The following is a 27,920-nucleotide window of genomic DNA, read 5'->3' as shown; positions in this document are numbered from 1 at the left end:
AAGACTTCATCTCAAAACAAAAACAAAAACAAAAACATATGGGTGCCCCCAAGTAGCCCATGCACTGCACAGGATCCTTGAGAGGAAGAGGAGTTGCTGTCTCAGAAATCTTTCTATTTTGCAATTAACAAAAACATAATAAAATTTTTCCTAAATTCTTCTTTGGGAGCTCAGGAGTTAAACTTAGTCCATGAAAGGAATCATGAAACCAAGATTTACTTCCAAGGGGCCTAATGGAAAGAGATGATACCGAAGCCTAGAGATCTGGAGATCTGGGCTAGGTCCAAGCTTGACATAATGTGAGCATGAGCAAGTCACTTAACCTCTCGGTCCTCAATGCCTTTGTCTGAAAAATGAGGAGCTGGAACTAAATAATCTCTGGAATTATGTCTAGTACTAAAGTTCTACAAACGTATATAACAATCATTTTTCTATCTCCAATTTAATCTCTCCACTTACATTTGGCAAGAACCTTAAACACAAAGGACATGTTTCATGAAGTCAATCCATCCAATCTGTGAAGTTTTTAAAACTGAGATGTTATTAATTCATTTCGAGAAAAACCAATACATTATTAATTCATTTACTGAAAAACACTTATACATAGAGCACCTACTGGTGCCAAGCATTGGGCTAACACTGTGTCAGGCAAAAAGGACACAGAGACAGATGAGTGCCTCACCTTTGCTCCTGCATGAAATTGAAATGGATTCTAATTGCAGACAAACAACATGCTATCTTCAAAGAAAAAACTGGATGGTTAAAATCTACTCGTTGTATTAAAGCATTTAACATAAATACAAATATTACACATGCTTAGTCAGAAAGTTTGATGTCTTGATAAATAACCATAGCAACGATATATTGCCAATTATTGTACCTTGATATCTCATAGGCAACTCAAATGAAAAACAGTATAGAAAAGTCTGACGCAATGATACAATTTCATTTCTACATGTAGAGAGCACATTTCAAACATGATTCTTGGAGCCATGACTCATTCTTCAGAAATATTTTTTGGTTCATTTTTCATAGAATACCTATATCTTCCTTTACATTTTTTCAGCAGTATCTGTCTCAACTCTGGTTCTCTTTTGGACTTCCACAACATTTAGGAGTTGCTTACATAGAGCACCTACTGGGTACCAAGCAACAGCCATCTCTAGCCAATCCTAAACACCACCACCCACCCCGTGTGCAAGTGCCTCATTTTTTTCCCATTCCATGCCACCCCATAATGCTAGCTAAACATCAGTTCATTAACCTAACCTGACCACTACAGTTCTCATTAGCTTTCTCTCTCATTCCCTCACGTTTGCTACATACACACACACACACAGGCTCCTACCTACTTACCATATCTACATTCACATGTTCATTTATTCAAGAGATGTCAAAATACCTATTACATACTTGGCAATGTACTATAAATGCTGCTATAACATTTGTTCAATGAACGAATGAATAAACAAACATGTATGGTTCCCTACTCTTATGGTGTTTACCACCTGGTATGAGAGATACAACACAACAAATCTATAATGATCATACAAGGTAATCTTCAAGTGCCACTTGGGTGATGCCAGCAAACTCTAGAGAAGTGAAGGGTTACTGCCTATGCCTGGACTGATCAGGAAGAATCTGGGAGGTGGCATGCAATCTGGACATTGGAGGATGAGAAGATTTGGATAAATATAATTGGAAGAGAGATAAATACAGTTGGCATCTCAAGTGGAGGAAAGGCATAAGCATGGACATTTAACTAGAAGGCTGGAATCACACTCAGAGTATAGCAAATGGCCCAGAATAGCTGGAGAAGTGAGTCTATAGAGAAGGAGGTAGAAGGAGCTTTGGGATTAGCCTAGGAAAAGATTCAAATGGTTGGGTTCCACCAAGTCTACATCTCTGAGTTATTTCTCCTAATAAACCTGATTTCTACAATTCTCTACCTATTTCCTCCTGGCAATATGGCAAACTTGATAAATTACAGTGGAAAGATGATACACACAGAGCCTCTTCTTAGATCCATTAGATGGTGGCATTGTGGGGTGGCATGCAGTGGGAATAAAAGAGCTGTTTAGTCATCTAAATCTATTATTTTCTCAACAAGTATATAACAACAAAAACAAAAACAGTAAAAAGAGTTAACTCATACACATTGTTCCAGGCACCATTTTAAAGTATCAACTCATTTACGCTTCACCAATCCTGTAAGGTAAAGCATTATTATTATCGCCCCTATTTTAAAAATGAAGAAGAAGGCTCAGAAAGATTAAGTGTTCTCCCAAAGGCACAGAGCTAGCAAGTGGCAGAGCTGGGAAACCAATCCGGGTAGTCTGACTCCAAAATCCACATCATATTAAATCCTTCACAAAGAACTTATTCAGTAGATACCACTACATCTAGGTTGATGTCAATGAATAAATGTGCCTTCCTCTTTCCTCTCTATTTTAAGTTTACTTACTTAAGCCAGGATTTTTATTTATTTTAGTTTTGGGGGTTTTTTTGTGTGTTTTTTTGGCACAGCATTAGATACAGCATTAAAGTGATGGGATGCCTCAAGACGCTATCAAGTTGGCTATTGGCCAAGGTGATATAGATCCTATGGCCAATTAGTTCACTACTTGTTGTGCGATTATGCAAAATGAGAGGAAAGATCTGGGCTTCCATTCACATAACAATATGCCCAGGTATCAGCTGAACACATGCCACGTGCCTTACAGGAAGTCTCCTTGTCTACAAAACATTCAAAGACACAGTGCTTAACTACGCTGGAAACTCAGCACAAGACTTCAGATAGTAATTACAGATATTCTTTAAAAAAAAAAAAAAGAAGAAGCAAATATTCCAATTGCTTCTATTATATTTCCATATTCTCAGAGGCTTTCCACCATAAACATTTGTCATTTCTTTACGTTACACAGTTGCTCCACAGTATAGCTCTGGGATAAATAATGGATTCTTGCAGGCTTTTCTATATGTAGATGAAGAGAAAGCATATTTGTATACGGATCTAAATGTCTGGGTACATCATATTTCCACTTAATAACCTAGAAAATGGGAAGTGAAAAAAAGTAATAATGGTTATACTCAGCTGAAGAAAATCTTCCCGTCACATCTTTATTACGTAACTTCAAATTATAAGGAACACTCTTTCCCCTCCTGCCCACAGCACCAAGGCATCTGGCAGGACTGGGTCGGAGGCAGAACAGTGATATCTTATAGTATTCTGTGATATACATGACACCAGTGAGTGGCCAGTATTGCCATCCCAAGCTGATAACATTTCCATTCGAAAAAACTTTTATGGTATTGAAATCACTGTCCACATATCTTAATAGCACCACACAGCAGAGCAGGGTTGATTTCATAGTAATAAATAATGCCACTTGGCCAGCATCCCGAACAACGGGAGGTACCTCGCTCAATCAAACACTACTCACACATTAGAGACCGAAACACATTCTTGGAACACGTAATACTTAAGAACCCAACAATTTCCTTTCACTACTTGCCTTTAGATACTACTACTAAGTCTTAAGTTATATGAAATATTTTGAGGTTCCTTATCTCCACTTTAATACCTTGCTCATTTGGAAAAGTCTTCACCAAAGTGCTTTTATCTACCTTCTCATCTGATGTTCACTACAGTCTTGGGAGGCTGACAGGGTGGGGATTACCATAGAAGACAAAACTGAATCCTTAACTGGGTTAAGACCCTTGAGAGCACACATAACTAGAACCCCTGTCTTCTGAATCCTAGTCCAGCGAAACAGCATAAATAGCAAAAGTGCCGGCACAAGGGCATAGATCAGTGCTCCTCCAAGTGTGATCACCGGAGCACCTGGGCGCCAGCTCATATGCAAATTCCTGGGCCTCAACCCTACCTATTAAAGCAGAATCTCCGAAACCCAGGAGTTTGCAATGAAGAAGTTCTCCAGTAACTATCTGCACGTTCAAGTTTGAGAACATGTGACACTGAGAATTATAATGAATAGGAAAACAATTATATAAGCAACTGAGTTGACACCACATTCTGAGAGAAATAAAAGAAGAGAAAATCAAAAGTTAGGGGTCAGGCATGGTGGCTCATGCCTGTAATCCCAGCACTTTAGGAGGCCGAGGTGGGTGGATCACCTGAGGTCAGGAGTTTGGGACCAGCCTGGCCAACATGGTGAAACTCCGTCTTCACTAAAAATACAAAAATTAACTGAGCACCGTGGCACATGCTTGTAATGCCAGCTACTCAGGAGGCTGAGGCAGGAGAATCACTTGAATCTGGGAGGCAGAGGTTGCAGTGAGCCGAGATCGTGCCACTGCGCTACAGCCTGGGTGACAGAGTGGGACACGGTCTCAAAAAAAAAAAGGAAAAATCAAAAGTGATGCTGGCTGTGAAATAATATAAAAGTATGTTAAGGAGCAACAAGCATATTATCTAAAATCAAAACACTATAATGACCAAAACTGGTATAAAATTTATTGGCTAGTAACACACAGTGTCATGTGAAGGATGTCTCATTTTAGAGATTCAGCTGGTTACATAAATAAGTAATAATAGGTAGTATGTATTTAGCACTAAGTGCCAGAGACAATGATAAGCACTTTAAATTCATAATCTTACTTAGTTTTCACAAAAGCCCAATAAGGTAGGTATTATTATCTATAGATTATACATATACACAGATGAGAATACCTGCCACAGGCACATAAAGTAGCAAAGAACTAGACTCAAACCAAGGTCTTGCTAACCTCAAAACCCATTTCTTGAACTGCCAAGCTAGGCAGCTTCCCAAAATTGTATCAGTTGAATGTAATGCATTAATTGAATATATTAGATGGTACACACTAACTTTTAGTTTTCAATTCATCAAGAATTTCCAAGTCAAAGCCTCTTACACTTGTTGCTAACATTTTCTAGATCTACTTAATAGCTGGCTCTTACTGGATAGAGAAATTATTAATTTAATCTGTCTAAAACTGGTCTGCTTAATATGATTTTTTCAATCCAGATTTAATAGTGCTACCATCATTCCATGTTACCTAGTTGCAGGCCCACAACAGGACTGGGCCTTTTAATTACCTCATTCAACTGCATTTACTGACTGATTATCCTGATGTTTACATCTGGCCCTCTGCTTCCACGGTACTCTCCTGTTTAAGTCCAGGGGAACTGAGTAGACAGAATGATTGCTTGGGCTCCACCACTCCCATCCCAGCTGAGCCAGGCTCCTTAATTATGGCTCCTTTGGTTACAACTGGATCTCAGACAGCATCTGATAATGTAAGTGTGAGATGGCACCAGGGGCATTGAGCTTTCCTGCCAAGTTGAAGAATCCCCAGCTTCCCCAATTGCTGGGTGGCTCTAAAGGGAATACCTGTCTGTCCCAGAACCAGCTGGAGCCTGCCTGTAAAGCTGTGGAGACAACAGCAGCAACTTCTACGAAGAGCCACCTCATTTCTGCAGGACATTGTTGGACTCCCCCTAACGTTATACCAGACCAGCAATCTGTGGGCTGAGGTGGGCACACAGGTATGCTTTCACCGCAGTGGAGAACAGAATCTAAGTCACTCGTTTACTCCAGGCATGGTAAGAAACAGGCAAAGTTCCACATGAACAAATATAGCTCAAGATTATTACAGGAAGAGGAATAAGCAGCTAGCAAAAATAGAACAAGACAATGTTCAGGAGCCTTCAGTGATTAAAAACCATGGGTCAATAAGGTTGACAATGTTTTGTGGGGTTTTCTGCAAATTATTGAAATATATAAGTAGAAATATGAAATGCAGAGATCAAAAAAAGTATTCCTCTATATCTTTTAGTATGGTTCACCCCAGAGATGTTGCCTCGTTTGGGGCTCAACTAAGTCAAGGGAAGCTACAAAAGATTTAACAAAGCACCACCAAATTTAAAAAACAGAATTTCAAAATTCCAAAGCCAAGGTGGCATCTTACATTCCGTGCTTTTGATTCCTTCTTCCCATTTCCCACTGAAAGGAATGACATGATCAGTGAAATTCCACAGCATTCTAGGAAACCAGGCATAAAACTTCAAGATGTTTTTCCTCAGGAAGTGGCACAGATGACAAGTGACAAAGAGCACAGACTGCTGAAGCAACCAAAAATCCAACAGGAAGTCTGCCAGAGAACAAGAGGACTTGTGTCTACCCTTCTCCTACTCCAGAACCCCCACTACTGTCTCCCAGACTAGAGAGGCATGAGGAAGAACGGACAGGAGAAATGAAGCTAAATCATGGTTGAATGGCAGGCTGTCCTGCCAACTCCTCACTATGACATAAGCGATCAGTGTATTCCTCCTGCAAACTCAGCACCAAATTATAGCCCATTAATATTTTATAATGGTGATAATAATTTGAAGATGGTACTTAATTGCTCTTAAAATCGTCAGTCACTATTTTCACTGGGCATAAAAGTCCAAAATATGCCTAGCCAGTAAGAGCCAAATTGGGATCCACCGGAGTTCCAGCATGCCCACCCACACACACACTAATAGCAAGTGGGCAACTCACAAGTGTGGCTGTTCTCAGCCTCTCAAAATTTCCATCTTTACTTCTCTAGTCCCCAAAAAACTTCCATCCATCAACCTAAGTCAATAAGCCATGAATTATTGAGCTTGCAGGATGCAGATCATGAATATGTATGTGCGTGTTTGGAAGACAAGATTGTAAAACAAATGGGCTCCACCGCGGCTTATATGAACCCAGTACACATGCCTTTAAGGAAATGGCTGAAATTATTCTACCCAAGTATATTGTTCGAGCATGGTTTCAGCACACAAGAGATGGTGGAAAAATCAGTTTTTCTGGTAGATTTTTTGCTTCTGTCTTTCCAAGTGCACTTGTATGGAATAATCTGTAGAATGAAACACAGCTGGCTGCTCCTGGCAAAAACCAAAGGTGCAGGCTTTCCTTGAGGTCACAGTTATCACTGCTAATGCCTGTGAGCTGCCCGCAGAAAGGATGGTATGTAATTATCTTCCCTTCCATCCACCTCTTACTTCAGCACATTCACCTCAAGGTCTCTACCTCTATCCACCAGAGATAGTCCCAAACTTTTGCCATAATTTCCTAACAATCTCTTTTCAAAAAGGAGCAAAACAACCCACTAAACAAAAGACTACCCTACCCTAGTTCACAAGACATTTGACAGAAATAATATGACTGAGCCTGAGGTGCTACTTATACAACCTTTTCCCATCCAAGCAACCTACCAGTCCCCTATTTCTAATCCTGCCAGATCCAGGACAAGCACTGAAGCCATCTTTGGCTGCAACTGCCAACTTTCTATGGGTCTCCCACCAGCCCAGGACCCTGAAACCACACATCTGGATGGAGATTTTCCCAAGCTAATGCCAAAACCAATTAGACTGCTTCACTTGTTTTTGTCTGCTACAAACCTCATTTCCTGTTCCACATCAGTTTTTATATGATACTTGCTCCTAAACACAGAACCCACCAAAAACTCATTTTTATTTATTATTATTATTATTTTGAGATGGAGTCTCGCTCTGTCACCCAGGTTGGAGTACAGTGGCATGATCTTGGCTCACCGCAACCTTCGCCTCCTGGGTTCAAGCAATTCTCCTGCCTCAGCCTCCTGAGTAGCTGGGTCCACAGGTGCCCACCACCATGCCCAGCTAATTTTTGTATCTTTAGTAGAGACGGGGTTTCACTGTGTTGGCCAAGCTGGTCTCCAACTCCTGACCTCAGGTGATGTGCCCTCCTCGGCCTCCCAAAGTGTTTACAGGCGTGAGCCACCACGCCCGGCCCAAAAACTCATTTTTAAATTGGTAAAGCCAAATTGAAAGTAATGAATATGAGTTCATGACAAAACTGCTATTTTGAGCTGGTAGTTCATGTGGTGTCCAACAGATGTCACTGTGTTTCCCTCATACACTGAAAATATCTCCTAGCACCCCTGTGAGTTATTTGAAAAGCCCCAGGGCTCCTTGGTGCACTCTCTGGGAATGACAGATGCAGGCCCTTCCAGGGGTTTCCGGAAAGAGCAGGGAAGCAGGGTCAAATGCAAAATCACCTAACAATAGAAAGGAGCACGTGCTCGGAATAACAGGGGCATTGAGAGCTGCCAACTCTAGGGAACAGAGAAGCCTAGAACCTCCAACGTCAGGGATTTAGGCTAGTCCTTGAAGCAAGTAAGACTCCACCACAGAGGAGGAAGGAAGAGAATGTTCCAAGCAGAGAAAACGGACTAAGTATACGAGAGAGGCCTTGAACCAAGAATGAGGATGGCACGGAGTCAGGGCTGTGACACAATGCATAGACTAAGAACATTGTAGGAAGTGGAGCCACTCAAGGTTTTAGAGGAAGGATGATGTGTTTAGAAAATTTAATCCAGCAGTTATGTGTGAGATAATCTGAAGAAAGAAGTTGCAGTAAAGAGACCGTAAGTGAAAACTAACCCCAGTCAAGATATGCGGAGATGAAGACCCACAGTGACACTACTGGGAGAAGAAACAAAAAAAACAGACTCAAGAACCTTGCAGGAAAAGGTTGGCACTATATTTGGGAAGATTAAGAGAAAAAATTCAAGGATGATTAAGGCTTCTATGCCAGGTAAGAGGGAAAAATGGTATTATTCACAAAAAGAAGGTATGCAGAGGATGAATTAAGCTAGTCTCGGGAGAAAGACATTATGAGTTTGCCTCCTGACATTTTAACTTTGAGGAAGTAACAGGTCATTGAGATGAAGAGATCTAGCCAGTGGTCAGAATACTCAGCCCCAGCAGCTTTTTAGGCCATCTGTGCAGAGTGAAGATAGCAATCATGAGGGTCAATCAGTGGAAAAACAGTCCCTGAGGCATGCCCACATTTAGGAAAAGACAACATCCAGTCAGCAGAGCAGACTGAGTTCTCCTAAGGAGAACCAAGAGAGTTCAGAGTTCCAGGGAGTCAGAAGCCCCAGGGGTTGTTAATAAAGCAATTCTTTACAATCCCTTTGTGTTTTTGTTTTGTTTTTGTTTTTGTTTTTGTTTTGAGACGGAGTCTCGCTCTGTCACCCAGGCTGGAGTGCAGTGGCGCGATTTCGGCTCTCTGCAACCTCTGCCTCCCAGGTTCAAACAATTCTCCTGCCTCCCAGGTTCAAACAAGCCTTCTGAGTAGCTGGGACTATAGGTGTCTGCCACCACACCTGGCTAATTTTTTGTATTTTTCAGTAGAAACAAGGTTTCACCATATTGGCCAGGCTGGTCTCTAACTCCTGACCTTGTGATCTGCCCACCTCAGCCTCCCAAAGTGCTGGAATTACAGGCGTGAGCCACTGCACCCAGCCACAATCCCAATATTTTTAAGCAAATGCTAAGTGCATTTATTAGCCTGGTGAGGAAAAAGCTGGGCGCAGTCCTTAAGGGAGAAGCAGTCGTCTCCTTTAGGTAGTGTGGAAAGGTTTTATAGCTAGGGACCAAGACAATCCCTTCTCTCTTAAATCTTGAATCGCCTATGTCTGTCTTTTTCTCCACCCCTTTCCCTTCTCTTGAATCCCCTGCCTTACTGTTTTCTTCTGTTCATCACCACACTACCCAGAATGCCAGTCCACACTAGTGGCCTTATTTTGTCACCACCAGATGGTTCTTGAGACCCTTATCTGACTCCCTCTACACTGCTTACTATGGATATCAATGTTCACCTGCCTTACAAATCACATTAGGGTCTTTTCTCAGTCCTATGGTGCCTGACTTCTTTTGGACATCACAGCTCTCCTGGTGTACTTTCATCCAAACACACTCCTCCACGCCCTCCCTACCTGCTTACCTTCAAGGTTCAGCACAATGTCACTCTCTCCCTCCCCCACCCACCCTGGCTACTTTCTCTGTCACGGCACTTAGTTTTTCTTGCTTAAATGAACATGTCAGTCTCCTGGGTCCCAGATTATAAACTCCATGGAAATGACAGTGTTTTTCAGCCACCTTCATTTCTCCATGGAGTCTGGCAGAATACTTTGCACCTGGTGCACACTGACTAAATGGTCTTTGAACAAACAATATTATCCTTTTACTGCCAATGAGATGGCAGAATCTGTCCTGCAATAGTTATAATACCTTCGCATATAACAGTATATGATTTTTCAGAATGCACTTATATTTGATTTTCATACCCTATACGGAGGAAAGAGGAGTACTACTGTCCTCGTTGTAGAGCTGAGGAAATGTGATATGGTTTGCCCAAATCTCATCTGGAATTGTAGCTCCCACAATTCTCACGTGTTGTGGGAAGGACCCAGTGGGAGGCAAATGAATCATGGGGGCGGGTCTTTCCCATGCTGTTCTGGTGACACTGAATAAGTCTCATGAGATCTGATGGTTTTATAAACAGGAGTTTGCCTGCACAAGCTCTCTCTCTATGCCTGCCGCCGTCCATGTAAGATGTAACTTGCTCCTCCTTGCCTTCCACCATGATTGTGAGGCCTCCCCACCCATGTAAAATTGTAAGCCCATTAAACTTCTTTTTCTTCCCAGTCTCAGGTATGTCTTTATCAGCAGCATGAAAATGGACTAATACAAAATGTGACTCAAGGATGTTGGAAGCTTTGCACAAGTTCACACAGCAGTAGTAAATAAAAGAGCCAGGACTAGAACCCAGACCTCTGAGTCACAGTCTAGTGCTCTTCCACTGCACACCTTGACTCTGCTTAAATACGTGTAATAATAAGCCTGATTTGGTGATGGCTACCTGTGCTTCAGATATTCCTTCATTTATTCATATCTAGTATGTTGTTAGCATTTCTACCTGTCACCCTGGAGTCCAACTGATTTTAGGTTCCAGAGGACAAGGTTCAATAAACAGAATGAGGCAGTGACTATAAGCTATAAAAAGTGGTTTCACTAATGTGTTTCTAGAAAATTTTAAGCTGTAATTTACTTATGCATTAAACCCAAACACACTCTACAGGAACCATTTCCACCTGCCAATTACTGCTCTAAGATGCTGATACTGGTAAATGAGCATGCTGATTGCTTCCAACGGCCCCTCTAAATCTACTCTCCACCTTTTCCACCTTGCCCTGTGCCCCAGTAGACCTGTATAGACCTTTCTCCCATGGTTCCCTTCCATATGCTTTCTACTTGGGTTCACCCAATGGGGTTTTAGCAGGAGACTGGAAGGAAGAAGGAGAAGGAAGCTTGGCTATTTATTCCCCTGACTCCCCTCTGAAGGGTTGTCTCAGGCAGGTTGTAACCCATGACTGAAGTTCATGGCTCTTATCAGGTGGGCCTCTCCACATACGTTTCTTTGACCCTTTACAGCACATTCAGACTTAAGGGTGGCAACTGTGGTAAACCTGCCCAGAATATGGCCACACATTATTTAATACTGCTACTATAAAGAGGTAGGGTCTATGTCCTCTCCCCTTAAAAGCGGGTGGTCTCTGTGCGACTATGAACAATGAAATATGGCATAAGTGATACTCTTCCAGGTTCCAAACCCCAGCCTTAGGAGACTAGCAGCTTCTATCTCTTGCCTCTTTGGCACACTTACTCTTGGAGCCCTTGGAGTTCAACCAGTACAGGAATCCAACTACCAGAGGCTGCCATGCTGTGAAGATGCCCAAGCAGCCCTGTGGAGAGGCTGTGTGGAAGGAGGGAAGAAGAGAGAGTGAGATCTAGTCAGCCCCAAGCTGTTCGGGCCCCAGACACCACAGAGCAGTGATGAACTGTCCCCACCACATCCTGACTGCACTCCTGAACCAGAGAATCGTGATTTATACTAACAACCAACAGCTGTTTTAAGTCACTAAGTTTGAGAATAGTTTATTACACAGAGCTAGATCACTGAAACACCACACTGTTGTAACTAGTCCACTTATTAAGTTCCCCTCACTACCCAGTCTGAATGCCATCTACTCCTTTTGGGGCCTTGACTAAATGCGTGACATATGACAAACATTAGGGCTAATAATCATATTCTAGACTTCTTCTGAAGAAATGGCAGAACTGCACTTCCTCCTGAGGTCAGATGTGGCCTGGTGACTTGCTTTGCTTTAGACAATGAAATGTCAATAGAAACGATATGTGTTACTTCCAGATAAATCTTCAAGAGCCAGTGGGTCATTCACAAGGTTCTCTTCTCCCTGACATCAACTTGAGACCAGTGATATCAGTTCTGGATAGTGGAGGCTCCATCAAATTGGATCCCTGAGTGAGGATAACATGGAGAAAAGCTAGCTACAAATTACTCATCCCACAATCAAAGATGCAGTGATGATGCAATGCAAAGATGCAGGGTGAACAAGAGACAAATATTTGTTATTTCAGCCCCTGAGACTTCAGTGTTGTCTGTGACTACAGCATAATCATCATGACTGCTACTATAAGCTCCTCTGTCAAGCTAATCCTGACCGAAATGCCCCCATGCTTTAGGGGTCCATTTGAACTCCTGAATATTCTGTACACCAGGAAAGAGGTCTCTAAATTAAGCAAATATATACAACCATCTTGTACACATCTATAACCAGAAAAACCATGGAAATCCATCAACCGTTGTAGTGGCCTGGGAAATGCACCTCGCAGACTTCCAACTACAGGAAGCATTACTGAGCTGGGGCCCCTGCTGCTAAACTCTGGAATGTTCTCCACATTTGTCTGAGGCTACACTTCCTGCAGGTTATTCCCAGCCAGTGACTGAGAGCACTAGAGTATAGTAAACATACTAAGGCAGGCCTGTTCCTGAGAGATGCAGGCCTCTAATAGCCTTTCTCAGACTGTTCAACAGTCTAGGACACTTCCAGCCAGTCTTCTCTGCCTCTCTCATCACTTGGGGTCAGATTGGTGTTGCAATCTGAAAACTCTCCCAGCCTTCCCCCATCTTGCTCCTATTTTCTCTCACACAGGCATTTCCCCCAAATAAAATCCTGGCACATTTAATCCTATCTTGGCATCTGCTTCTCTGAGAACCCAGACTAGTAGAACTATACCAATGAATATTCAGCCTTGAAAATTTAGCTTTGACGAATTAAACATACAGAGAGAACAAAACCAGCTCTTGTTGAATAAGGGCTGTCCCATTAATCTGAAGTATAAATAACCAGTTTTGTACAAAATGATATCCGTATCTATAGCTGGATCTAACTCCTATATTACCTATGTTAACATAGTATCATTTTATTTAATATGACTTTTACAAAGTATGATTTTAACCTTAAATTAAAAATTTATCCTTTCCCATATGTCCAAAATAGGTTTCCAATCCCTTATCCCAAACCCTGGAGATGATGTGTATTTTGGAATGCAAAACTTTAAGAAAAGTAATGTACATCTGCCATATTCGACAGAACATCCCCCAGGGGGGAGGAGGACAGTACCTTATAATCAAATATATTACTGCTTTTTCTACAAAACATACAAAAATTAACACAAGTGAGTTAAAAGTAAATAGCCTCGAGGTGGTTCAAGTAGGGTTCAATACCAAATGAGTTCATCAAAGGTTAGGTTGTGAATCAAGTGAATTATAAGAAAACTGAGTTTCCAGAGCTTTTGAAGTTTGTGAATAAGGAACTGTGAACCTATTCACACTATAGAAAACTATGCAGCCCTTTAAAAAAATCAGAAATGCCATTTTACTAACACAGAAAAATAAATGCCCATCTGGATGAGGAAAGCACGTAACACAACAACTTATGAGAACAACTTGCAAAGGCTAAGTATCGTATTATCCTTACATAGAGTGGGAAGAGGAAAGCGGAGACAATCTTCACTTGTCAAGGATTTCCACTCCTCACCTTTTGTTACCCAGAACACTTGGTGATGACTTCATCTCTGGTTCAGAAATGCGGTAGAAATATTGTTTAAGCATGAAATTATTTATATTATTTATGAGACAGAGAGAATAGGTTCACCTCTGTAAACTGCCTACGCTGATGGCAGGTAACTAAAATGTTACGCATAAGTTGGTGGCTGAGAGAGTGCACAAAGAAAATTTATTTAGGATACTAAATAAGCCTCATAGAATAAATAGAGGTGGCTGGCAAGATGGCCAAATAGGAACTGCTCCGGTCTGCAGCACCCAGCAAGATCAAGCAGAAGGCAGGTGATTTCTGCACTTCCCATTGAGATACCCAGTTCATCTCACTGGGGCTGGTTAGACAGTGAGTGCAGCCTACCGAGGGTGAGCCAAAGCAGGGTGGGGCATTGACTCCCTCCCCTAGCCAAGGGAAACCGTGAGGGACTGTGCTGTGAGGAATGGTGTATTCCAGCCCAGATACTACACATTTCCCACAGTCCACAACCCGCAGACCAGGAGATTCCCTCAGGTGACTACACTACCAAGGCCCTGGATTTCTAGCACAAAACTGGCCGGCCATTTGGGCAGACACAGAGCTAGCTGCAGAAGTTGTTGTTGTTTGTTTTTTTTTTTTTTCATACCCCAGTGGTGCCTGGAAGGCCAGTAAGACAGAACTGTTCACTCCCCTAAAAGGGGAGCTGAAGCCAGGGAGCCAAGTGATCTAGCTCAGTAGATCCCACCCCCACACAGGCCAGCAAGCTAAGATCCACTGGCTTGAAATTCTCACTGCCAGCACAGCAGTCTGAAGTCCACCTGGGATACACGAGCTTGGTGAGGGGAGGGGCATCTGCCATTATTGAGGTTTAAGTAGGCAGTTTTCCCCTCACAGTATAAACAAAGTCACCTGGAAGTTCAAACTGGGTGGAGCCCACTGCAGCTCAGCAAGCCGCTGTAGCCAGACTGCCTCTCTAGATTCCACCTCTCTGGGCAGGACATCTCTGAAAGAAAGGCAGCAGCTCCAGTCAAAGGCTTAGAGATAAAACTCCCATCTCCCTGGGACAAAACACCTGGCGGAAGGGGCGGCTATGGGCACAGCCTCAGCAGACTTAAATGTTCCTTTCTGCCAGCTCTGAAGACAGCAGCAGATCTCCCAGCACAGTGCTCGAGCTCTGCCAAGGGACAGACTGCCTCCTCAAGTGAGTCCCTGACCCCTGTGCCTCCTGACAGGGAGACACCTCCCAGCAGGGGTCGACAGACACCTCATATAGGAGAGCTCCAGCTGGCATTTGGTGGGTGACCCTCGGGATGAAGCTTCCAGAGGAAGGAATGGCAGCTGTTCCTTTGCCGTTCTGCAGCCTCCACTAGTGACACCCAGGCAAACAGGGTCTGGAGTGGACCTCCAGCAAACTCCAGCAGACCTGCAGCAGAAGGGCCTGACTGTTAGAAGGAAAACTAACAAACAGAAAGGAATGGCAACAACATTAACAAAAAGGACGTCCACTCAAAAACCCCATCCGAAGGTCACCAACATCAAAGACCAAAGGTAGGTAAAACCACAAAGATGAAGAAAAATCAGCACAAAAAGGCTGAAAATCCAAAAACCAGAACACCTCTTCTCCTCCAAAGGATCACAACTCCTCGCCAGCAAGGGAACAAAACTGGACGGAGAATGAGTTTGACAAATTGACAGAAGTAGGCTTCAGAAGGCGGGTAATAACAAACTCCTCTGAGCTAAAGAAGTGTGTTCTAACCCAATGCAAGCAAGGTAAGAACCTTGAAAAAAAGTTAGAGGAATTGCTACCTAGAATAACCAGTTTAGAAAAGAATGTAAATGACCTGATGGAGTTGAAAAACACAGCACAAGCACTTTGTGAAGCATACACAAGTATCAACAGCCGCATCAATCAAGTGGAAGAAAGGAGATCAGAGAGTGAAGATCAACTTAATGAAATAAAGTGTGAAGACAAGATTAGAGAAAAAAAAGAATGAAAAGGAAAAAACAAAGCCTCCAAGAAATATAGGACTATGTGAAAAGACCAAACCTATGTTTAATTGGTATACCTGGAAGTGATGGGGAGAATGAAACCAAGTTGGAAAACACTCTTCAGGATATTATCCAGGTGAACATCCCCAGCCTAGCAAGACAGGCCAACATTCAAATTCAGAAAATACAGAGAACACCACAAAGATACACCTCAAGAAGAGCAACCCCAAGACACATAATCGTCAGACTCACCAAGGTTGAAATGAAGGAAAAAATGTTAAGGGCAGCCAGAGAGAAAGGTCAAGCTACCCACAAAGGGAAGCCCATCAGACTAACAGTGGATAGCTCTGCAGAAACCTTACAAGCCACAAGAGAGTGGGTGCCAACATTCAACATTCTTAAAGAAGAGAATTTTCAAGCCAGAATTTCATATGCAGCCAAACTAAGTTTCCTAAGCGAAGGAGAAATAAAATCCTTTACAGACAAGCAAATGCTGAGAGATTTTGTCACCACCAGGCCTGCCTTACAAGAGCTCCTGAAGGAAGCACTAGATATGAAAAAGAAAAACCAAAACCAGCCACTGCAAAAACATACCAAATTGTAAAGACCATCGACACGATGAAGAAACTGCATCAACTGATGGGCAAAATAACCAGCTAGCATCATAATGACAGGATCAAATTCACACATAACATATATTAACCTTAAATGTAAACAGGCTAAATGCCCCCAATTAAAAGACACAGACTTGCAAATTGGATAAAGAATTAAGACTTACCAGTGTACTGTATTCAGGAGATCCATCTCATGTACAAAGACACACATAGGCTCAAAATAAAGGGATGGAGGAATATTTACCAAGCAAATGGAAGCAAAAAAAAGGAGGGTTGCAGTCTTAGTCTCTGATAAAACATACTTTAAACCAACAAAGATCAAAAGAGACAAAGAAGGGCCTTACATAATGGTAAAGGGATCAATGCAACAAGAAGAGCTAACTATCCTAAATATATATGCACCCAATACAGGAGCACCCAGATTCACAAAACAAGGTCTTATACACCTACAAAGAGACTTAGACTCCCACACAATAATAGTGGGAGACGTTAACATCCCACTGTCAATATTAGACAGATCAATGAAACAGAAAATTAACTAGGATATTCAGGACTTCAACTCAGCTCTGGACCAAGCACCTAATAGACATCTACAGAACTCTCCACCCCAAATCAACAGAATATACATTCTTCTCAGCACCACACTTATTCTAAAATTGACCACATAATTGGAAGTAAAACACTCCTCAGCAAATGCAAAAGAATGGAAATCATAACAAACAGTCCCTCAGATCAACCACAGTGCAATCAAATTAGAACTCACGATTAAGAAACTCACTCAAAACCACACAACTACATGGAAACTGAACAACCTGCTCCTGAATGACTACTGGGTAAATAATGAAATTAAGGCAGAAATAAATACTTTGAAACCAATGGGAACAAAGACACAACATACCAGAATCTCTGGGACACCGCTAAAGCAGTTTTTAAAGGGAAATTTATAGTACTAAATGCCCACAGGAGAAGGTGGGAAAGATCTAAAATTGACACCCTAACATCACAATTAAAAGAACTAGAGAAGCAAGAGCAAACAAATTCAAAAGCTAGCGGAAGACGAGAAACACCTAAGACCAGAACAGAACTGAAGAAGATAGAGACATGAAAAACTCTTCAAAAAATCAATGAATCCAAGAGCTCGTTTTTTGAAAAGGTTAACAAAATAGATAGACTGTTAGCCAGACTAACAAAGAAGAAAAGAGAGAAGAATCAAATAGACACAACAAAAAATGACAAAGGGGATATCACCACTGATCCCACAGAAATACAAACTACCATCAGAGAATACTATAAACACCTCTACGCAAATAAACTAGAAAATCTAAAAGAAAGGGATAAATTCCTGGACACATACACCCTCCCAAGACAAACCAGGAAGAAGTGGAATCCCTGAACAGACCAATAAGAAGTTAACTAATGCCTACCAACCAAAAAAAGGCCCAGGACCAGACAGATTAACAGCCAAATTCTACCAGAGGTACAAAGATGAGCTGGTACCATTCCTTCTGAAACTATTCCAAACAATAGAAAAAGAGGGACTCCTCCCTAACTAATTTTATGAAGCCAGCATCATCCTGATACCAAAACTTGGCAGAGACACAACAAAAAAAGAAAATTTCAGGCCAATGTCCCTGATGAACATCGATGTGAAAATCCTCAAGAAAATACTGGCAAACTGAATCTAGCAGCATATCAAAGTTTATCCACGACAATCAAGTCAGCTTCATCCCTGTGATGCAAGGCTGGTTCAACATATGCAAATCAATAAACCTAATCCATCGCATAAACAGAACCAATGACAAAAACCACATGATTATCTCAATAGATGCAGAAAAGGCCTTCGATAAAATTCAACACCCCTTCACGCTAAAAACTCTCAATAAACTAAGTACTGATGGAATGTATCTAAAAATAATAAGAGCTACTTATGACAAACCCACAACCAATATCATACTGAATAGGCAAAAGCTGAAAGCATTCTATTTGAAAACTGGCACAAGATAGGGATGCCCTCTCTCACCACTTCTATTCAACATAATAGTGGAAGTTCTGGCCAGGGCAACCAGGCAAGAGAAGGAAATAAAGGGTATTCAAACAGGAAGAGAAGAAGTCAAATTGTGTCTGTTTGCAGATGACATGATTGTATATTTAGAAAACTCCCTCGTCTCAGCCAAAAATCTCCTTAAACTGAAAACAACTTCAGCAAAGTCTCAGGATACAAAATTAATGTGCAAAATCACAAGCATTCCTACACATCAATAATAGAGAGCCAAATCATGAGTGAACTCCCACTCACAACTGCTACAAAGAAAATAAAATACCTAGGAATATAAGTTACAAGGGATGTGAAGGACCTCTTCAAGGAGAACTATAAACCACTGCTCAAGGAAATAAGAGAGGACACAAACAAATGGAAAAACATTCTATGCTCATGGATAGGAAGACTCAATATCGTGAAAATGGCCGTACTGCCCAAAGTAATTTATAGATTCAATGCTATCCCCATCAAGCTACCATTGATTTTCTTCACAGAATTAGAAAAAAACTACTTTAAATTTCATATGGAACCAAAAAAGAGCTTGTATAGCCAAGACAATCCTAAGCAAAAAGAACAAAGCTGGAGGCATCACACTACCTGACTTCAAACTATACTACAAGGCTATAGTAACAAAAACAGCACGGTACTGGTACCAAAACAGATATATAGACCAGTGGAACATAACAGAGACCTCAGAAATAATGCTACACATCTACAACCATCTGATCTTCAACAAACCTGACTAAAACAAGCAATGGGGAAAGGATTTCCTATGTAATAAATGGTGCTGAGAAAACTGGCTAGCCATATGCAGAAAACTGAAACTGGACCCCTTCCTTCACCTTATACAAAAATTAACTCAAGATGGATTAAAGACTTAAATGTAAGACCTAAAACCATAAAAACCCTAGAAGAAAACCTAGTCAATACCATTCAGGACATAGGCATGGGCAAAGACTTCATGACTAAAACATCAAAAGCAATGGCAACAAAAGCCAAAATTGACAAATGGGATCTAATTAAACTAAAGAGCTTCTGCACAGCAAAAGAAACTAGCATCAAAGTGAACACACAACCTACAGAATGGGAGAAAACTTTTGCAATCTATCCAACTGACAAAGGGCTAATATCCAGAATCTACAAGGAACTTAAACAAATTTACAAGAAAAAACCCCATCAAAAAATGAGCAAAGGATATGAACAGACACTTCTCAAAAGAAGACATTTATGCAGCCAACAAACATATTTTAAAAAGCTCATCATCACTGGTCATTAGATAAATGCAAATCCAAACCACAATGAGATACCATCTCATGCCAGTTAGAATGGCAATCATTAAAAAGTCAGGAAACAACAGATGCTGGAGAGGATGTGGAGAAATAGTAGCACTTTTACACTGTTGGCGGGAGTGTAAATTAGTTCAACCACTGTGGAAGATGGTGCAGCAATTCCTCAAGGATCTAGAACCAGAAATACCATTTGACACAGCAATACCATTACTGGGTATATACCCAAAAGATTATAAATCATTCTACTATAAAGACACATGCACACTAACAATATATATTATATATATTTCAGCACTACTAACAATAGCAAAGACTTGGTACCAACCCAAATGCCCATCAATGATGGACTAGATAAAGAAAATGTGGCACATATACACCATGGAATACACCATGGAATATGCAGCCATAAAAAAGAATGAGTTCATGTTCTTTGCGGAGACATGGATGAAGCTGGAAACCATCATTCTCAGCAAACTAACACAGGAACTGAAAACCAAACACCGCATGTTCTCACTCATAAGTGGGAGTTGAACAACAAGAACACATGGACACAGAAAGGGGAACATCACACACCGGGGCCTGTCAGGGGGTGGGGGCCTAGGGGAGGGATAGCATTAGGAGAAATACCCAATGTAGATGACGAGTTGACGGGTGCAGCAAACCACATGGCATGTGTATACATATGTAACAAACCTGCACGTTCTGCATGTGTATCCCAGAACTTAAAGTATAATAAAAATAAATACACAATTAAAAAAAAATAATGCTCATGTCAAGGCAGTGGACATGGAGTATAGAAAACACAGACAGGAGTCCCTTCCAGTAGACCTGAGCCCAGACTTCTTGGCATCATTCCCCATATTAAAGGGGGAAACATAGGATATAGGATATGACTGCTCTCACTGGGAACCCCTCAAGAAACATCCAGTTCTAGACTTCTTTGTTCATGTGCTTCTGATTTCCTGCCCTGCCACTCGTGAAATGGCTCCTTTCTTCATCAACCACATAGGGAGCCAAGAGCCACAGGAGAGGCTGTTCACCTTCCCTGGCCTGCTCCCTCCCTAACCCTGTTCATTCTAAATGATAAAAAAGCAAACAAACAAAAAACAGATGGAGAACAGGGAGAAAAATTAATTAAGAAGGAAAAAATCCATCTTTGTTTCCCTAGTTGCTATATAGCCCTGAGAGAAATTGTCTGCAATGGATACAAGTTAAGAAATCGGAATTAGGGGTTGGAAATTCAAACCTAATACAGTAACATTCGCTTTTCATTTTACATATTCAGCATTGACTTTTTTATTTTTACAATAAACATGTATTAACTTTATGGTTTTAAAACTCTCATATTTTAATTATGGGCACAACTGAGGATATTACATAATACATATAAAGTGCTAGATCAAATGTTAGCTATTATTCTCTTACAAACCACTATCTGGGAAGGTACTTTAACATGCGTTCCATTGGTGTGTTGTTTCTTCAGCCTCCTAAGTCTAAGGTACCGTGTTCAGCACTGGAGATATCCCAGTGAACAAAACACATGTGATAATATGCCATACATAAAAGTGTACATACCACTGTGGAGAAGACATTAAGCAAGTAATAGCACACGTAATGATTTAACTCCACTTGTGCTAAGTGCTATGAAGAAGAAGTGTGGGCTGACCAGTAAGATCCTCGTAACAGCTCTCTGAGGTGGTTTTCATCCTCAATTATGGATAAAGAGCTATCACTAATGTTTGTAACACTAAAGTGTGCTAATTATAATAACATAAAATTTCCTGAACAAATAGTAATTATAATAATTATCACTATTATAATAATGACAGGAAATTATTTTATGTCAATAGGTCAATGAGGAAAAGGATGGAAACAAATGAAGAAAAAAGTCTAAATGTGTGAGAGTATATATGGATAATTACTGCCAGAGAATTTCTATAGCACTCTTGTGTTCCTCCAAAGAGGAAAATTCTTCCATGCAGAGGTTTAGAGATCTTCAATGCAAGATACCCATTCCATCCCTGGAACAATGAAATACTGACAAACACAAAGTTAACCTAGAAACAAATACAAGTTCTGTATTTTCCAAAGTTAATCCCTTATTTTCCAAGAGAGATCTAATTTCACAGACTTGGTTCTTTTGCGGCCATAAACTACTAAAATAACATGGAAACCTCAGTATTTTTATGTTTAAACCACATCAAAGATGACCTCTCGAACCTAGAAATAACACAAAAATCTAAGTCAAACCAAGTACTCTGTTTGGCTTGGAAAACATGGCCACTATGCTGGAGAGGCACTAAATAGTAAGAGATGAACATCTTCTGTCAAGATCTGCTCTAAACCAGAAACCCCATCAGCTTGGATGGCAAGGTTTCAACATTGCCATAATCAAGTATTTTTGGCTTCTGTAAAATAAAAGCCTGTAGAAATTGAACTTCAGGATGCAGAATGGTGGGCATTCCATCAAAACAACATATGATCAAGTTGCTCTTTGCTTCTGTCCCTGCCAGAGGTGTGATTCCAAAATCTTGACAAAGATTCCCTGAACTAAATACTGCACAAGTCTCTGTATTTAGTGAAGGAAAAATGAAAAATCAGAATTCTAGGCCCAGGGGTGTTGCCTGACAGCTCACAATGGAAAATATATCAGTTGATTTATCATACAAAATCAGAGAGTCATAAGAAAATCAGAGTGGTGCTAATGAGACAGCCAACCTTTGATGGAACCTTAACTTTATTTAGTGAAGGAAAAATGACAGCTTCACTTTAATTTTTGCTGTCACAAAACTGTTACAATAAAAAATTATGTTCTATTAAGTAGACAGCAAATCTATGGCACTTGTGCTACTACTGCTCCTCTCCATGCCCACGGCATACCTTGCATTTTCTATGACAGACTCAGCCTTGGAGGACAGCTTGACAGTTCCAAGTAGCCACCACCCACAAAGCGAAGCAGGCACAGAGTCGGAGTCTATCTGCCAACGTTCCTTTGGGCTGACTATCCTACTTGACACTCACAATACTGTGTTCTATGACACCAGATAGAACCCATCAGTTTAAGCTGTGGCCATTTTAAGACCTGTGTTTGATATTGTTAAGAAATAGAGATAGAAGAAAAATAAGGCTAAAGTCACCATCAAATCAGTTACACTGTGTTTACCCTCCTCAGTGTCCATCACTTGTATTATAGAGACAGAAGATTACATGAGCCAATCACTGACCTTATGGAGAGCAGGAGCCAAGACTGGTACCAAAAATCCATTGTAAATGTAATTGACAAGCTGATTTCGAATCGAGGGGTGAGCCACCTAAGAGAGATGCAGATAGTCAAGAAAAAGGCAAAGAGTTCAATCTTCAGTTCTTAAAACAAAACAATTCTGTGTACATCCTGAACTCAAAAAGGAAATCCAAATTTTGGACATTTATTCTGTGATTAAAGAACAAATCAGACCTCATACTGTCATGTAAGCCCTTCAAATAGCTTATTCCAGCATAAACAGCTTGGTTAAAATTCACAGAAGTTGAACTTTCAAACATAATATTGGTAATTTTAAACTGTGTGTTTGGAAAAAACACAATAAACAGACTGAGTACGTATAAGGATTCATAAATTAAAGTTAACAAACTGGAAAGTTTAATTTTTGCCCCTTACTTTCTTCTAAATCACATCTCAACCTGTAACTAATTTTAAAAACTAAGCATAACTGTCAAAGCGAACAATTAAATACATTTATTTTGCGGGCAGAAAACATTTTCTCATTTTAAATATGTATTTCCTGATAGTCACTTATATTAAAGAGAAAGGCATTTAAAAATATTTTCAGAAAAATAGATAATATTCAAAAGCAGAAAACATTATCAGAGGTACAATACTTCTCATATTTGATTTCCAAAATATATTTAGTGTGGATAACCCTCTACTAATATCTTTTATAAGTAACCTTTTCAGTAGTCTTCCCCAAACAAAAAATCTTAAAAGTATCTGGTTTCAATGTCAAAATACAGTATGAAATATATAATTTCCCTGTTCTTACCATGCCTATTAGCTTTATTTCTCTTTCTTAAAAAAGATGACAATGAAAAAGAGGAAGAAAGTCAAACAACAAAGTAAAAAGCAATTTCTAGGAAAGTGAGGCTAGATCTTTAAATTACTGATAATCTCTCTGTGTGTATATATTTTTGGGGAAGAACTAATAGTAGTTCCATCTTTTTTATTTCCACAAACTGCAAGAAAATGTTGATAGACTCAATATTAAAGGAAAAAATAAGATGTAATCCATTTTTCTTATATATAAATAAAACTTCCTTTGACTTAGCAATAAAAATGAGATGGAACTAAAATAATTTACTTGTATTTTCTTCCAGAGGCTATTTCTTTATTTGGTAAATAAACAGATTATAACTAACATTTTTCATCCTACAATCACTATAAAGAAAACTTGATTTCTTAATAAATCTAACATTAAGGTAATATTTATGCTATATGGAACAAAACATTTTTATGAAAACTTACCACATCTTTAAATATATATAAAATCTGATTTTTATTGAAAACAGTAACAAGAAATCTAAAGGTAAAAATCTAATCAAGAAGCCAAATACACAAGAGTTCAGTGGTTGTTTTTTTTTCCCCCCCAAACAGGCCAATTTCAAAGCAAATTTAATTTGTGTTTCAATGAAAATGCTTAACTTCTTCTAAATTCAATTGGGATAACAATATTCTTTATGTAGTATGCACCATTAAGCAAAATAAAGTGTTCTCCTTTATAAATTCCCAAGAAGACCTTGAAGTAGAAGTGGTATAATCTGGAGTACTTAGAAACCTAAAAATATCTATTTAATGAGTCAGGCATTGAACTTATTTTTTGATGGCTAAGTAGATAATCAAAACAGAATTAACACTTTTTATAAAGAAGATAAAGAAAATCTACTCATTTCTTTTTCTCAGTTAAAACTTACAGAAACCTACAAACTAACATTTTCACTCATTCAAGGACATTCACTTGGCTTAAAGTAAAGCACCAATATTCCATAAACATTTATTAACATTTTAAAAAGTGAATGCTTTTAAATTAATCCTTTGCAATGCTTGTGCTCTGAATGAAGCTATAGCAAAGGGATCCTTCATCGTGCTCTGGTACCTGTATGACTGCATTGCAAAACTCCAGGGAGTTCATGAACTGGACAAGAGAAGGAAGTAGAAGCCAGTCATCTTTCAGAAGGCAGTGCCATTCCTCGCCTTTCTCTTCTAGCTTTGTAGGCAGGGAAGAGTAGAGACCACTGAGCCCAGTTGCAAGTACCTGTATTCAGAAATAAAAACAAAATAAATGCTTTTCCAAAGTTCTCAACCTGCAATTAACAGCTCACAGGTGATGCCAATGCTGCTGTTTCCAAAACTATATCTTTAAGTAGCAAGGTATTAAAGGTATAAGAGCCCATCAGCCAGCTAAAAACGATGCAAACAGGTGGAGATAGTAGGGAAGAACAACTCTGGCAGAAGGACAGCAATACCAGAACTATCTGGCTAATATATACACAGTTGGTATGGGTTGCTCATCTCTCATGTGCCAGGCACTATGCTGGCCTTGGTGCAGGGGAAGTACACACAAAGATGAATGAAACATTATTCTAGCCTCAAGAAATTCAGGAGAGGAACAAATTCATAAACAACATCCTATAGTACAATACATCAAGGGCAAATACAGAGAAGGCACATACCCCAGCCTAGAGAATCCCCTGTTTTGAGGTGGTCCAGGACAGAAAGTCACATACATTGGAACCATGAGCTTTATGAGAAAGATTCCATGCAATTCCTTGCATGCTTGAGGTCATGACTGACAGCTGCACGTTTGTAGTTTAGAAAGCACTTCCACATATATTTTCTCATTTGATCTTCACAAACAATAGCAAGGAGAAAGAATTGGGGGACAGCAATCAGCTAGTTAGATGTAATGACAAGATTCAAGCAGAGATAAAGTGAGTCTACATGGAGGCATCAGCACTAGGAAAAGAGAGGAGGAAATAAAATTTGAGTATCACATGGAAGGTGGATATGAGGGTGATCTAATCATGACATCTATCAGTCTGGCATTAATCCAATACTCTTAGGGCTTGCTTCCTCCCTTACTGTTCTGTTCCTTAATTTAAACTGACAGCCTTTGGGCTTGGTAAGTGGGATACCTCAAAACTGTCAACTTACCCAACTTGGTCACCAAGAAAATGGTGATGCCTTTAATAGACACAGAAATGTAAGAAGATAACACACTTAATGCTGAGTGCTTGTTGATTTTACTTTGTGGAATATCAAACCAGGGAAGCAATGAATTTCATAGTACTGGAGGCCTCCCAGCTGGGAAGTGATACTGAATTAAGCAGCAACTTGGAGATCCTGACTTGCTAGATACGTATAGGATGGCCAGGGATGGCACAGAATGAATGCAAAGGAGTCAGCTATGGGGCCAGGGGTGGTGGCTCATGCCTGTAATCCCAGCACTTTGCAGGGCTGAGGTGGGTGGATCACTTGAACCAGGAGTTTGAGACCAGTCCGACCAACAAGGCGAAACCCAGTTTTTACTAAAAATACAAAATTAGCTGGGCATGGTGGCATGAGTCTGTAATCTCAGCTACTCAGGAGACTGAGGTAAGAGAGAATCACTTGTGCCTGGGAGGCGGAGGTTGCAGTGAGCTGAGACTGGACCACTGTACTCCAGCCTGGCCCACTGTACTCCAGCCTGGCCGACAGAGCTGGAGTGCCTTAAAAGAAAAAGAAAAAAAAAAAAAAAGGCCAGCTACAAAAGTCTTTGCTCTAGCACAAACCCTGAGGTGACAATGGCCTCAAATGAGATGGAAACATTCAAGAAAATATAATGAGGCAGGCCCAGAAAAGAAATAGTGACATACTCATTGATCTCACTGTCTAATGAGAGATTAACAGGCAATTAAAACAGTGTTAGAAATGCTCAGAATACATAATAGAAAATATATAGTGCTGTGGGTGTACAAAAGACTTAACTCAGATTTGGAGGGTTGGCAGCAGGAAATATTCTCAGAAGAAGTGATGTCTAAGCTGATGAAGAGTAAGTAGAAGTTAGCCAGAAAAAGAGTAGGGGGAAGAATATTCCAAGCAGAGAAAACAGCATATACAAAAGCTCAAAGGAGAAAGCAAAGATGGTATTCTCCAGGAACTAAGAGAAGCGCAGTATTGTTAGAGTGCAGAATTACAGGTAGAAAGAGGCTGGCAAGGTGAACGGGAATCAGATCCTGCAGGGTTTTATAGGACAACATGAGGAGCGTGTGAGGCATCCAAATGGAGAGCCCAGTATTCAGATACGTAGGGCCGATGCTTAAAAGAGAGCTCTGGGCTAGAGATGGAGCCGTCAACATGTAGATAGGACCTCAAGCCATATGAACCAGAGAGAGAAGGAAAGGGAGATTTAGACAGATGAGATATGACAAAATAATCCACAGTGCCTGGCATCACAAACAGGAAGTCAGGAGGAGGGGTGGGCTTAGGTATGTTAAACTTAGAAAAAAATTATCTGTAGACCTATTGTTGCCTCCCTTTTCCCCTTGTCCTGTTCTCACAGCACTCTCTGTATGCCTTTGTGTAGCAATCATCTTTCTTGCATGTATTAGTGTATTGCCTACCTCTCCACCTCTCCTGACTTGTTCTGGAGAACAAGACTTGTTCATTCCAGTCCACACTGGAGGTATGGATGATTTGTCCAGTCAGGTATGTTGAGTTTCAGATGCTAGGAGTCCTTCCCATGAATAACATACGCAACTCAACAACAGAGTACAGGTCGGGGAGGTCTTAACATGGAGAGACCATATGAAGTCATGGGAGGATCTAGGAGGGGTGGGGGAGATGGTATAGGAGCCCCCAGTAGAGTATAAAGGACAGGGAGACAAATAGATGAACCATTTCAGTACTAGAGAAATCAAAAAATTATATACATTTCTCTGTTCCATTTCCTGGTCCCTGGCAACCTTTAATCACTCATTCATTTACTCACTCCTTAAAAAAAGAAATACCAAACACTTACTTCAGGCCAGGTACTACATTAAGAAAATACAACCGTAAACAAGACAGTACATTTACCTCTTTTTAAAAAATCAGGGCATCTGTGGTCCCAAAGGAGAATGTCCCCTATTCAAAGTGAACATACCCATACAAACACTTTCATTCCAGTTTTGAATGTGACCCAAATGAGTTGCTTCTTAGAAATCAGAAATCTCCGGCAA

At 40.4% G+C, this 27,920-nt stretch overlaps 1 protein-coding gene across 3 annotated transcripts in view; it reads right to left on the bottom strand.

The window, feature by feature from the left end:
* Nucleotides 1–27,920, bottom strand: part of FHIP1A (FHF complex subunit HOOK interacting protein 1A) — a 265,000-nt gene that overhangs the window by 52,977 nt on the left and 184,103 nt on the right. For all 3 annotated transcript variants that reach the window (XM_015139343.3, XM_078002365.1, XM_015139347.3), the window contains 2 exons: nt 24,818–24,976; nt 22,898–22,984 (listed from right to left, as the gene is read on the bottom strand). In XM_015139343.3, the coding sequence (XP_014994829.3) occupies nt 22,898–22,984; nt 24,818–24,976 (246 nt within the window). The remainder of the gene's footprint in view (nt 1–22,897; nt 22,985–24,817; nt 24,977–27,920) is intronic.

The sequence above is a fragment of the Macaca mulatta genome, chromosome 5 (genome assembly GCF_049350105.2).
Source record: "Macaca mulatta isolate MMU2019108-1 chromosome 5, T2T-MMU8v2.0, whole genome shotgun sequence".
In the NCBI taxonomy this organism is placed as follows: Eukaryota; Metazoa; Chordata; class Mammalia; order Primates; family Cercopithecidae; genus Macaca; species Macaca mulatta.
Note: the sequence above shows the minus strand (reverse complement) of the source record. Positions and strands in the feature narration are given on the sequence as shown.